The sequence below is a fragment of the Xiphophorus maculatus genome, chromosome 12, assembly GCF_002775205.1.
Source record: "Xiphophorus maculatus strain JP 163 A chromosome 12, X_maculatus-5.0-male, whole genome shotgun sequence".
In the NCBI taxonomy this organism is placed as follows: domain Eukaryota; kingdom Metazoa; phylum Chordata; class Actinopteri; order Cyprinodontiformes; family Poeciliidae; genus Xiphophorus; species Xiphophorus maculatus.
In genome coordinates, this window is record NC_036454.1 from 776,296 (window position 1) to 790,202 (window position 13,907).

At 39.3% G+C, this 13,907-nt stretch overlaps 2 protein-coding genes across 3 annotated transcripts; one reads left to right on the forward strand and one right to left on the reverse strand.

Annotated features, from left to right (window-relative positions):
* The first annotated feature begins 3,035 nt into the window (after positions 1–3,035).
* Positions 3,036–4,554, forward strand: LOC102227309 (ankyrin repeat domain-containing protein 34B-like). Its single transcript, XM_023344020.1, has 3 exons — positions 3,036–3,238; positions 3,326–3,771; positions 4,463–4,554. The coding sequence occupies exons 1-3, from the start codon at positions 3,036–3,038 to the stop codon at positions 4,552–4,554; spliced, it is 741 nt and encodes a 246-aa protein (XP_023199788.1).
* Positions 4,555–6,201: 1,647 nt separating this feature from the next.
* On the reverse strand, positions 6,202–12,676 carry fam151b (family with sequence similarity 151 member B). Of its 2 annotated transcripts, none has more exons than XM_023342972.1 (5): positions 12,306–12,676; positions 9,938–10,124; positions 9,636–9,853; positions 7,212–7,347; positions 6,202–6,963 (listed from the first exon to the last, which is right to left on the reverse strand). In XM_023342972.1, exons 1-5 carry the CDS (start codon positions 12,655–12,657, stop codon positions 6,825–6,827), a joined length of 1,032 nt encoding a protein of 343 aa, XP_023198740.1. In that variant the 5' UTR covers positions 12,658–12,676; the 3' UTR covers positions 6,202–6,824. The 2 variants fall into 2 exon arrangements, with proteins under 2 accessions (XP_023198740.1, XP_005814915.2); XM_005814858.3 differs by having other exon boundaries at positions 6,825–6,963; positions 9,938–10,097; positions 12,306–12,657.
* Positions 12,677–13,907: the final 1,231 nt, after the last annotated feature.

Sequence of the window (13,907 nt, forward strand, 5' to 3'; positions counted from 1 at the left end):
TCCTCTCGCTGCTGTTCTATTCCCGTGTTCTACTGCGTGACTGATCACCTTGAGTTTAAACTCTGCGTTGTAAGCGTGTCTCTTAATAGGAGCCATTTTGGGGTCTTTACACAAAACCCAGCGTGCACCGCGTGCTTCTTCTTCTACGGGGAAAATGAAGTTGGTGGCTGCTTACCGTAGTTGCGAGACCTGTTGTGGCTCAATATTGGTCCATATATGACTCACCGGATTATAAGGCGCACTCTCGGCTTTTGAGAAAATTGAAGGTTTTTAGGTGCGCCTTATAGAGCTGAAAATACTGTACTTTAATATAAGGCCTATCTGTCTTTTCTATCTGTAAAAGTCCTGCTCCAACACTAAGCTGTACAAGGTGGACGTTATCTAGTACTGGCTCAAACAACACAAGTGATTCTGTTTTGCTAATACTCTCTGGGACTCTACACTTAATGTAAGTTACCTGACTAGGATAGACTATCCCCCCTTTGAAGCCTACTTTTACAGTAGTTGGCTCGTGTATGGGACGCTCTTGGGTCTGGATAAAGCTTGCTGTCGTGGAAAAAAACTATTTCCAAGCACTGTTCAGGTAAAATCACTCAATCAGGTTTATTCATGAATTGTGCACAACTCAGAGAGCTCACAGGACAGTCAATAATGAAGCAAGTCTGAAACGGAAAGCTCTGCCAGGCAGAGACAACACATTAACAGCTTTAACTTGGTGGGAATATACAGAACTTAAAATAAACATATAGCAATACAACTAGCAGGTGTAACCTAACTGTAATTTTTCCAGATCACTTACTAAGGTGCTTACATCAGAAATGTCGATTCCCATGGCTCTACCAATAAGCTCAATAAGTTTGTAGTTCCCCCCATTGTCTTTAATGAACTCGTGGATCACATTAAAGCCTACTATGGGTCTCTCGATCTTAAGGCGGCTCACAAGGAATAGATACGCGTATAGATAGGTCTGGGTCGTCGTTACCCTCGAGGTTGACTACAACCTCCACCCACCCATCATACGGTAGTGTGTCCCCGTGACTGCTTTCACATTAAGATCGTCATCCATCAGTTCACTTAAAGGTCTAACCTGTTGTCCGGGTAAGTATCTATTTAGCCACGCATGATCTAAAAGACTTGTGTATCCATTACTAGGTAACCTGCCATCATACATTTGAGAAGGGACTGGGGACCTACTAAGGGAGCTACTAAACCACGCAGTGTTCTTTTGTCAGTTTCTTGTGAACATGCACCTAACGTCTCTCTGCCAGTAGTGGTTTTGGACTTTTTCTTTGAGCGGGACTGCTGAGATTTGCCGATCAGAGGTGGTCCCTCTGCTCTGATCGTCTCCAGTTTCCCGAAGTTTTCTTCAGGCATCCTACATCCTACAGCACGATCCCCTTCCTCTCCGCAGACAAAGCAGTGGTTACAGTTCAGATTGGTTTGAGAAACACAGTTCTGACAGCTTTTTCTTTCTCTTTGAGGTTTTCTCTCTGGTTGGGGTTTTGAGTTCCTCTACTCTGGTGCTGGAACATGAGCTGTCATTGCTTTCAGGTTTTCCATAGCTTGTGTCAGTGCTTCTACTTAGGCGGTGAGTTTTTGGAGTGTGAAGTCATTATTAATCTGATTTACTTTCACATTGTCCTTTGTTTCTCTTTCAACTCACTGTTTGCTGTGTGTGCATGACTCACTTTGATGGTAGAACTTCGGCCAAGTCGACGCTTTCGCTCACTTTCCTCTGCCGTGGTCTTTATTACTTGGCAAAGCAGTGCCTCATCACTGACAGTGGGGTCACCTAGGAGGGTCTTGAGGTCTAGAGCTTTTATCATCTTTACCTCCAGATCAAATTCACTCAATTTCCAAATTTAGATCCAAACTTCGTTTATATTGATTATGATTGTAAGAAAACAACCAACAAAATGTTAAGAAATATTCTTTTACAAGATGTTGTTTTTTCAGCAGCTTATATATTTTATTGGTCCAGCATTTTTGAAAATATAAATTGGAAGTGGACTTGGTTTCTCCTAAAAAAATACTTGGTAAACAATAAAGTAAAAGAAATTTTTTATAAAATTATTTATAATGTTTATCTTGTTAACGCATTTTGATACAAAGATATAAATGGGATTTGAACCCTATGTGTACGTTTTGTAAAAATAATAAAGAAAAGCTTGTTCATCGTTTTTGGGATTGTAATTATACCAAAATATTCTGGAGAGATATGTCAATTGTTTACCTAGTTGGCATCATTCCAGGGAGTCTATGTAGATTTTTCCTGTCTCACTGCTCTTTTAACAATTACACAACAAAACAATATATTTATTAGTGACAGAAATTCAAACAATCTCTATAAAATTATAATAAAATACATCCTCTTGTCAGTCTAGATAGTCCTGCCTTAGCTTGCATTTAAATTACAGATATCTGTTGCCACGTCCCTCCTGACCCGTCCCCTCTTAAGTGAAATTAAAGCTGCAGTATGTAACTTTTATTAACAAAACGTACATATTTGTTAGGACTGTCAATATGTTGATAGATTATCTGAGAATAATTTAATTCTTCTGCCTTCTCACAGTGCTCTCTAGAAACAACCAATCAGAGGCATGAGGCGGGTTTCAGCGCTGTAAATCACAATCTTTAACCGTCAGTAGTAGGTCAGGGAGGAGCTGGAGGAGATTCATCTTTTCACAGATTACCTGTCTCATAACAAACTGTCATAACAAGAAAGCAAGGCAGTTGCATGCCTTTAAAATTGTGCCGCTTTTTATGGGTCAAATAGACTCAAGAAATTGTAACAGCAGAGGGGCCCAATAAAATTTTTTGTCATTGGGGCCCAAGTTTCCTGGCGGCGCCCCTGTATGCTATTATCAGTGCATCAAATGGTGACGTTTATGTTTGAGTTGTACATTGTCCCATTTTAAATAAAGTTCATTTAAAAAAAATTAATAGACTGTTTCTTGTTTTGTCATTTTTATAGGAGATGAATGGTTCGCGCCTTTCACCAAACAAGAAACAATTCTGCATAAAGGGTTGCTGCAATGAATGAATCAACTGAAGTGGTTATGGATGGTAGTTCCCTGCTCAAGGCAGTTTACCATAGTCGACTGCGTCTGACTCGGCTGCTCTTAGAAGGAGGTGCTTATATAAATGAGAGTAATGAATATGGAGAGACACCCCTGATGGTAGCTTGTAAGACACAACACACAAATCCACAAAGTGTACCTAAGCCTAAGATGGTTCGGTAAGTTATCTGGAAACTCTTCAATATTTTAGTTTCTCAAATGTTTGCATGTTTATTGACAAATATGGTGACATTTGTTCCCCAAAGGTATCTTCTAGAAAATGGTGCTGATCCAAACATTCAAGACAAGACGGGAAAAACGGCTTTGATGCATTCGTGCCTTGAACAAGCTGACCCTGAAGTTCTATCCCTTCTGCTGGACAGTGGAGCTGATCCAACTCTGGAAGATCATGCAGGATTATCAGCATTAGTTTATGCAGTGAATTCAGGAAACAGGAAAATTCTTAGTGTGCTTCTGGGTGCTTGTAAAGCAAAGGGGAAGGAGGTTATCATTATAACTACCAGCAAAATGGCTTCTGACCAACAGATGACAAAACAGTACCTCAACGTCCCACCCTCTTCTGTTTCGGGAAGTCTGTCTTATACTTCAGTATGTAGTTATAGGTCTCCATATGAGTCCCAGACTGAAACTCTTCCACACAGTTCCTTGACTACCCCTTCTCTCCAAACCTGCAGCTCTCTTCTTGGTCCCAGTATGATTATGTTTCAACCAGTTTCTTCAGCCCAACCATCGAGTCCTGTACATATTTCTGACTTGGATAAACAACTTTATCCCTACAAGGTACACACTGAACAGAGATCTAAGAGTTCCTCCTTGCTGCTCCAACAAAATCAAGCCTGTTCTTTGATAGAGGAACCAGTGGAAAATACTTTTGAAGAAGAGGAGCTATCAATCAGATTAAAGGCTTTTGGCATACAAAGAAGACCTCCAGCTATTTCAAGGCACCACAGCATTGATGTTAAAGATGGAACACAGTACCCAAAGTCTCTAGACCACATATCAGGAAATGAGATTGCTGAGAGAAGACGGAGAGGCCTTGGCAGAAAGATGTCATATGATAGTGCTGCAAGTTCTTTGCATGCCTTATCACACCCAAACCTGCATCAGGATAGCCTCCCTTTTTCTAGTGAATCCAGTCCAGTGGACGAAGATTCATCTGACTGTCTTAGGCAGCTGAATATCTCCAGTCTACAAAATGTAGTGAACCGCAGGAACATTGGGATGGATCACTACAGTTCTGACTCACAGTTGCTGCAAGTTGGCAGTTGGGAAAAAATTCTCAAAAGTGGTGGAGGAGCTGCATTAGAAAGGCACAAACCGATGAACAGCAGACATTTTACTTTGTCTGAAACTAAGGATTCTTTGGAGAGTTTTGTTCCAAGACGAGGTGCTGCTGGTCTGGAGAGAAGAGGCTCCGGGGCCCTACTTCTGGATCGTATTGCCCACACTCGCCCTGGGTTCCTTCCTCCTTTGAATCCTCGTGCTCCTATTCCAGATATTGGGGCTAGCCCTAGTTTTTCCTCCAGTTCTAGTGGGGGGAATGGTGTTCTGGCAGGGTCAAAGTCTGTTTTGCCCAGTGTACCTGCTTACCCTCAGGATCTAAAAATTAAAAAAATATTGTGGAGACGCCACTCAATGCAAAGTGAACAAATAAAACAGCTTGTTAGCTTTAGAGAAACTCTTGGAAACTGAAAACTGTTGTACCTGTCAGAAGTAAATGCACATATTTACAGCACTGCGTATGGCACTGTTCCAGTTAAATAAAAGTCAAAGTCAAGTGATTAAAGAAGAAAGACAGACTCGATGTGTGAAGCCTGCACTGCTATTTTACAGTGCAGACTAACTGTCAAAAATCTGAGTCCAGTTCTACAAACTGAAAAATGGAGATAAAATTGTGGACGTGCTTCTGGGCCTTTTTTCTAAAATATGTTTGGTTCTTATGTTTTATTCCCACATGTTGCAAGAATTGCATGGTTTAATTTGTTCATCATTGTCATGCACATTAGGTGAAAATTATCTGGTGTCCAAATGAGCTACAGTCTAGTTAAAAAATGTTGGGTTACTCAGTAACACAAAGTAGTTAATTGAAGGCAAACCTCTAAAGCTTTTGTTGTGTTAAACATTACAAAGTCAAAACGTAAACTACAGAAATAAGAAACTGTATTATCTTTAGTGACATGTTAAGCACAGCTTTACCAGCAATGTTACCAACATGAACGACAGGCCTGCAAGGTTCATTTCAAAACATTTCTACTACAGTGTGGGATTAAACATATTTTTTATGGAATTGTTTTATTGAAATTAGTGAGATATAACATGCTTTCTGGATCTTGTAAGCTTTTTATTTGCCAAAATGATATTTTCCAAAAAAAAAGATTGGATAAAGACATATAAATAAATGTTTTGATCTCACTATGAGCTGGATGTTCAATCAGGCTTGCTTGTTGTTTTGTTGTGTGGGGAAATACTAAAGGCTGATGAGATTTACACCAACAAATCTGCACTTGCAAAGGCCGTGACCTTAATCTCTCAGTGCTGATCAGATTCAGCTCAGATGCCTGAATAGGAATTCTTATTACACAGCTATATGAGGAGCGCATACTACCAGGTGTGAATAATCTATGTTGTAGTTCTACATAAGGTACCTGGAGATCTATATTTCTAGTAGGCTGAAAGATTCAATAAAATTATATTTCATTACTGAAAGTAATCAAAAACAATCTCAAAATGAAGAAACCTATCACCATTTCTCTTATGAGTATCTGCAATTAAAATGGTCTTCTCTAAAATAAACCACATTTTCTCCATGATCCCAGTTAATCTACTCCAGATTTGGATAAAAGTTTGACTGAAGCATGTCAAGACTTTTAGAGACATTCAAATCTTCAAGCACAAGTTTTAAAAAGTAGTCTTTTTATCTTGCAATAACATATGTGGACAAAAAACCAAACCATCCATGTTAACAGAAGACACAAAAAAGATAAATCTTTCAGCATCATTCAAAAATTCCAATTAGAATATATGCTCTCTGAAAAATGTTATCTTTTCTGGTGACCTTCACATTCTGGCAGCCAAGCCCACTTAATGAAGGTTTTGTTCAGCCAGAGAAATGGAGAAGTGACACTATTCAAAAAAGTTTTATTCACAAGAATAAAAAAAGTTTACAATAAACACTTTTACAGATATCATCCATATTAGTAAAGTTTATTTGTACAGTACGTTTTAGCAACAAGGTATTTCAGAGTGCATTACATGATAAAACATGACACAACGTTAACTGTAATGTGAATTTTACCCAACTAAGAACAACAAAAAAAGAAACTACTGAGCAGATGTAGTGGGCGGGTTAGTACTTAGGAAAAACTTCAGCTTAGAATAAGATAGGAGCATCTTCATATCAGTTATGGGAATGTAGCCAGAATGAGCAGTAATAGTTCTTCTTCCGTGCTCCGGAAAACTTTGTTTCATTTTGAAGTTTTAATGAAAACATCCAGTTTACGTAACACCTTTTCCAGAGCAAAAGGGATTACATTGTGGCCGACAGATATCCTTGTGTAACTAGTTTAATAATGCTTCTTTCTACAAGAATCTAATGTTGTAGATTGCCCTTCAAAACTAGTGACATCCGTAATTTTAATTTCATATAATGTGAGCAAAGACAAATTTATCTTCCCTTTCCCAATCCGTACAGAGCAGCAGGCAGTCTGTTGTGAGGTTTCGGAAACGGCAGTTGGCCATCTTCAGTCATGACATCAAGAGTTCTGCTGTTTGAGAGTTCGGCAGGTCATAATAGATCCTGCTTACATCAAAATGTTTTCTGTAAAGCTTTAAGTCCTGAGGAGCAAATTCATCATGTTGGCCTGTCCACACTGTGAGCGTGTACCTGTGCAGGAAAGACAGGTCTTAGCAACATCAGGTGAAGAGTACCTGGCAGGGTTTCTGATGATGTGCAAAGGATGAAGATGTTAAGAAAATTTTGCCAGATGAACTTCAGCCACTTTTCCTCCAACTCCTCAGAGTAGAACTCCAGCCTCTGCTTTCAGGCAGACAGTGACAGGTGTACCGGCCAGACTTACCACCATGCAGCTTACCATGTTCTTTGTGTGGGTGTGTGTGTGTGTGTGTGGTCACCTGTCTGACTGTTTTAGCAGCCATGATAGCTGGGAGAAGGACTGAGCCAGCAGCGCAGCACGAACCGGGAAGGTAACAGGTTGTTTCAGATCTCTGCTCTTCTCCTCCATGGCATGCACCATGTCCCAGCTGTAACCTGGACAGCACAAACAACACCTTCTGAGTTCCTGACCAGACAGCTTATTGTTTCTAACATCTAATCAAAGCCACAATGAATGTTAAGCACACAATTCAATGGATTTTCTACTTAACTAAGCTATCATAGCATCAGCATCAACATGGCCTTTATGTTTGCCTGCAGTTTGTAGCTCTCATTCTTTCCCTGTTAAATGTTGACCAAATCTCTTCCTTCAAGAGAGAGAAAATAGAGTCTGCCAGAGTCAGGAAAAGATGGAAACATTTTTCAATAATGAACTACATTAGACAGTTAAATTAAAATTTCAATCAGGAAGCAGTACAGGCCTTAAACTGGCTGTACAATGAGACAATAAACATTGTGGTATCTCTATCAGTTCAAACATCTCCTCCTTGTAGCTTTGCTGATCTGGTTTAAACAAAGTTTCCATTTAGTTTCTGTTAAGAAAAAAAGTGGCTGAACTCATCTCAACCTTTACTTCCTGACCACAGTGTACCCATCATACTTCTGTTTTAAACCTTCAATTTCCTGGCTTAAGCTTCTAGAGCTTTCACTGTTTTGTTTCATAATCTCCTTTAAATAATCTGTACTGTATTAGATTAAATGGAGATAATTTAAATCACAAGCTATGATAACATCTTCATGTCACAAAATTCATGATTAAAAAAATTTTTTTTAATCTGAATTTTAATACCGTAAAGATCATCTTAACCAAACCCAGCTGGGTCCAGTTTAAAATCCAGAAGCAAACAGATATAGAAGGCATAAAAACCATAAAATTACATTTTTCGAATGAGTGTGTTTATCTGTATCATTCTGTAGCCACAATGAATAGGAATCAATAAGATAATTATTAAGATATAGCGACTAAAACCTTTTATGTTTTGCTACAGTTTGATGATGATTCTTTGTAGCACTCATTTAAAGTTCACCATGACAGCCTTCATTTTCACTTATAATAATGTCTTTTTTCCCCTTCACATCTACAGTGTTCATTTACCTTACAGTTTCTATTTATAATAAAGTCCACCAGTACACCAAACTCAGCACAGTAGAAAACTGTTTTCACCTTCTCATAGGTAACATCTGAACAGAATGGACCTTACCACAGGGGCCGCTTTTCATTGGCTGATGCCCATTTTACGTGGTCACGTGCGTAGCCATCTCACAAACACATGTTTCCCGTTAGCTAAGTACAGCATAATGGCAGTACTGATACAACTTCTACACCCTGAAGCCTGTCTGCTACACAGTCTTACGTTAGCTAAACAGATCAATATGCAATGTGTCTGTATCTGACATACACTAAAGATTTTATTTTAGCAGAAAAGGCTTTGGATTAAACTGTTACTCGTGTTAGCCACTCTAGCACCAAGTACAGCTAGTCAATCAACCATCGCTGTGCTCAGGGAAGTGTTGATTAATAATCGAGAAATAAATATCAAGCCTGGAAACCTGATATAGTAATGGACTGAATGTTATGTTTTTAATGTAATCTTTGCTCGTCTTGCGGGGCGCAGGCGGTTGCCACGGTAACAGGTGTGCTTAAACTACAAAGAGAAAGAGTAAAAAGGTAGGAGTGGTTTTGAGTTGATCACCTGTTCGGGTTATTTTACCTTTGCTGTGGCGCATTACAGCCGCTGTAGTTTCTAAACGGACTATTTACCTCGTTCGTTTGTGAGTTTACGTCATTCAAACATCAAATAGAACAAATATATTTCATAAAATTTTAACAAACAAATGGCTTCTACTGTGGTAATTATGTGAAATTAAATTAATTATATCCCAACTTCAGAAGATTTGCCTTTACCTTTACAGAGCTCTTTGGTTCCTCCTATCAGTCTGTAGCTTCTCATATTTCAGTCATCAAACCAAATTTCAGATCTACCATAACTGACTGACACCTGCTGGCCTCAGGTTTGCAACCAGCTTGTGACTGAGAAACCAGTAACCTCCTCCCAGATGATGACATGAACTTGTTAGTTCCTCTGTCCATTTTAGTAGCTGATATATTGTGAAAATCCAGTAGAAATGATGCACTAATCGAGTCATGTTTACATAAAAACAACGGCTTTGTTTGTGAGACTTGCAGTCACGTGGGTTGGTTGTGGGCGGAGCTTGGTAAGGTCCATAATGTTTGACCTTTAATAACCCTGCACCTGCCATACCTGATATGATTTCTATTTTCATACTGCCCCAGAAATATTGTATTGCATAATCAGAATTACCTTTCTTTTAGTTTCCATTAAACACAGACAGAGACACAGACAGTGTCCAACGGATTTCACCTGGGTTATTAGTTCCCACAGTCCATCCTGTTGTCCAGCCAAGAGACAGCACAGACTGAGCAGGAAGGTCTGAGACAAGAGAGAGGAAAGCTCGGAAGTCCACAGGTGCGGTTTGTCCACTGGGTCCACTGAGGACGTCTGCATTGATCCACAGTGGACGGTCTGGCTCAGCCAGCAGGTCCTCCAGCAAAGCCAGGGATGGAGACACAGCCTCCAAGCTGGATGGAGGTAGCCTTCAGGATTAGCATCACACACATATACATGCATAATATTGAGGAGAACCCAAAGAAAACAGCTCTCACCTCTTAAAGTCCAGTTTTATTCCTTTGCTGGTCATCTTCACTTTCTCTAGCCACTCTTTCAGTGTGATGTCACTATCTGTGTCAGGGGGGTGAGCCATGATTGGCTCCATGGGATCATGATCTCTCATGATGACATCAGCTTCAATCATATGAGAGGGACCTGAGGATACAATCACAGCCCACACCACTTCATCCATTATCACACTTGTCACGCTTAACCTTTCAGAGTCACGAGGGGACTGGTGACTCAATTTGAAGTGACTCTGACACACACACTCCTAAGGAGAATTTAAAGAGACCAATTAATCTGACAGGCAAGTTTGTGGGAGTACCCGGAGAGAACCCACGAATGCACAGGGAGAACATGCAAACTCCATGCCGAAAGAGCCCGGGTTAGCACTGGAATCCTCAAGCCGCTGCAAGGCAACAGTGCTACCAAGGCCACTGTGCAGAACTTCAGTTTGAACCTTAATCAATAATTGTATCAGGATTGCCTTTTATAGCCAATAAAAGAGATAGGTTTCCATATCTAACGTGAGGTTATTAAGGTTATGGGTGTCTTTAAAACATAAAAACCTGGATGACTTTAACTTTCTGCTGTTAAGCTTGGTGTAATCACTGGCCTGGATCTACAGGCCAGGCCAGTGCCAGGCCAGTGATTATAACACTATCTCGTTCGATTAGTGATCAGAGAGAAAAGTCCTGTTTTCCTCCAGAACCAGTGACTGGGCTTTTTGTAAATTTCCCTGTCTCTTGACAGTCCCAGTAGTTCATTCCTACTCACGCTCCATAAACTGTTTCCATCGAACTGTTTTACAAGGACATTCGGTTACTAGCTTAGGCTTTAGGGCAGGGGTGCCCAAAGTCGGTCCTCGAGGGCAGGTGTTATGTCGAGAATTGCATGCCCGGTCGCGGGAGCTTGCATTGCTCTAAACTCTTGCACATTGATGAGAAAACGGACTGAAATATGACCGAAGAGGAAACTTTTAAAGATATTTGTAACATTATAATGTTTCTTAACCATGTAAGTCATAAAACGGTGGGTTTAATTTTGCAGATTAATTGAAATAAATACGGTTTTTACACCTTTATTGAGACATATGAGTCAAACGTTTTTCAGTCAGTGTCTGATGAAAATGTTCTCCGCAGATGGTTTGAAATTCTCCAATTTTTCTTTTAACACCATAATAGTTTAAAGCATTACAAAACAGAAGCCCATTATGTAGAACATTTTATATCATCCTTAACTGCCTAGTCTATTAATGTAGGAGGGATCCATTTTAATTTCTGAGCCTGCCAATATTTGCATCCCCTGTTTATTGTCCTGTTAATATGAAACTTATAGCGGTAGCTCAGAACAAGTGTCATTATGTAGAAAAGTTAGCAGGGGGATGCATTTTTTGCCATAGCAAATTATTAGCTTGCCAATATATGCAAACCCTCTTTAATTTTCCCAAATATATTCTATTGATATACAACTTATACCAGCAGTTCATAGAACAAATGTGATTAAGTAGAAAAAGTTATTTCACTCTTAACTCTTCTTTTCTTCTAGCTAGGAGGGGGATGCATTTTTTTGGCAATATGGATTTTGAGCCTGCCTATATTTGCATGCCCTACCTATTTTGCACAAATATTGTCCTATTGGTATTAAACAATACCAATAGCTCAGAGAACAGGAATGATTATGTAGAAAAGTGAAATCCTTCCTAACTCTCTATTTAGCTGAGTTAGCAGGGGATTAATATTTTGGCACAGCAAATTATGAGGTGCCGATATTTGAAAATGTTCTACATAATGGGTTTCTGTTTTGTAATGCTTGAAACTATTATGGTGTTAAAAGAAAAATCGGGAAATTTCAAACCATCTGCGGAGAACATTTACATCAGACACTGACTGAAAAACGTTCGACTCGTATGTCTCAATAAAGGTGTGAAAACCGTATTTATTTCAATTAATCTGCGAAATAAACCCACCGTTTTAGGGCTTACATGGTTAAGAAACGTGATAATTTTACGAATATCTTTTAAAGTTTCCTCTTCGGTCATATTTCAGTCCGTTTTCTTATCAATATGCGAGAGTTTAGAGCGATGCGCGCTCCCGCGACAGGGCATGAAATTCTCGGCAGGCATGCGTTTCTCGGCATAACACCTGTTATCCTGGATGTTTTAGTTCTCTCCCTGGTGGTAGTAACAACCTTTTCAGCATGTCGGTGTTCTTCTTTGGCCTTCTAATGAGCCATCATTTGATCCAGGTGCGTTAAACCCGAGAGAGAATTAAATCATGCAGGATGCCGGCCCTCCAGGACCGAGCTTGGGCAGCCCCTGCGCCAGGGTGTATTTGTGAATGGAGAATGATGTAGACTTACTGCTGAGAGCCTGAGCAAGCGCGTTCCTGCTGTTGACCGCGTGCGACCACTTGAGCTGGACAGCGTCGCTTCCTGTAAGCAGGCTGCGGCTCCTGAAGTACTGTAGTGTTGTGTCCCACATGGTTCCTGCAGAGATATCAACCTCCTTCGTCAGTAAAGTGTCACTGCGCGGTTGATAAACTCTGGAGACTAAAGAATCCCTCTCTAACTTCAGCTGCTTCTCAGCTGTCTCACTGTTTGAATTATGCAACACATAAACCGCTAAACAGACTATTAAAACCAGAGAAAAACAGAGAAGGTAAAAGAAAAACGAGATATCAGTCTTTCTAGACGGTTTCCAAAATGAAGACATTCTTCTTCTTCTTCTTTTGTTTTTTATTGGCGGCTGGCATCCAACTTAAGGTGCATTTACCGCCACCTACCAGATTGGAGTATGGATCAGACGTTTACCTATTGTAATCTTCCCATATTGCCCGTTATTCTAGAAAACAAAAAATACTCCTAAAAACTACATCCCCAGATGATCTCTGAAACAATTCCCTAATATCTCATTTATTTTTATTCCTACTTAAATCTCTAAGTAACACCTCTCTTTGCTGAACATATTTATTACATTCTAAAAAAGTATGTTGGACTGTATCTAATTTTCCACAATAGTTACAACAACCTGTATTATGTTTATTAATTATTTTAAGAGTACTATTTAATCCTGTATGTTAAAATCTTATTCTAGATATAACATCTTCTTTTTAATTCTATTACATTTCCTTAATTCCCCAACTTTTTTTGGATGCTATAATAAAACCTAGCATTGCCTCCTCTATCCCACTGGTTTTGCCAATTCTTCTTGATATACATTTTAATAATATTTTTTACCTCATTGTTACTTATTTTAATATTTAAATCAACAATATTCTTTTTTGCAGCACTCTTAGCAAAACTATCAGCCAACTCATTTCCTACTATACTACACCAATATGAGCAGGAATCCAAACTAGTTTAACATGAGAACCATAATTTTTAATAATAAATATTGAGTGACTTATATCCAATATAATATCTTGCCTTGATTCTGAATTTAACTCTAGAATACTTATTAATACTTATTGAATCTGAACAAATTAAAACCTTCCTCTCTCTTGTTTCCTCAATCCACTCTAAAGCCATTAAAATTGCCATTAATTCGTCTGTGTACACTGTCAATTTATCTGTTATTCTTATATTTCTCATAATATTTAAATCTGGAATTACAAATGATATACCTACTCTACCATCTAACATTTTAGAAGCATCTGTATATATTTGTAATACTCTGAATATTCTCTTTTTATATAACTTTCCACCTCCTTTCTTTCCAACTGTCTCCCTTTTCTCAGTAAGTTTAAATCAACTTCAGCCTGTCCAAAGATCCATGAAGGAATAACAGGAATAACAACCACAGGACTAATTAAAAAGTTATCCATCCATCCATCCATCCATCCATCCATCCATCCATCCATCCATCCATCCATCTTCTTCCGCTTATCCGGGTCGGGGGGGTAGCAGCTTCAGAAGGGAGGCCCAGACTTCCCTCTCCCCGGCCACTTCTTCTAGCTCTTCCGG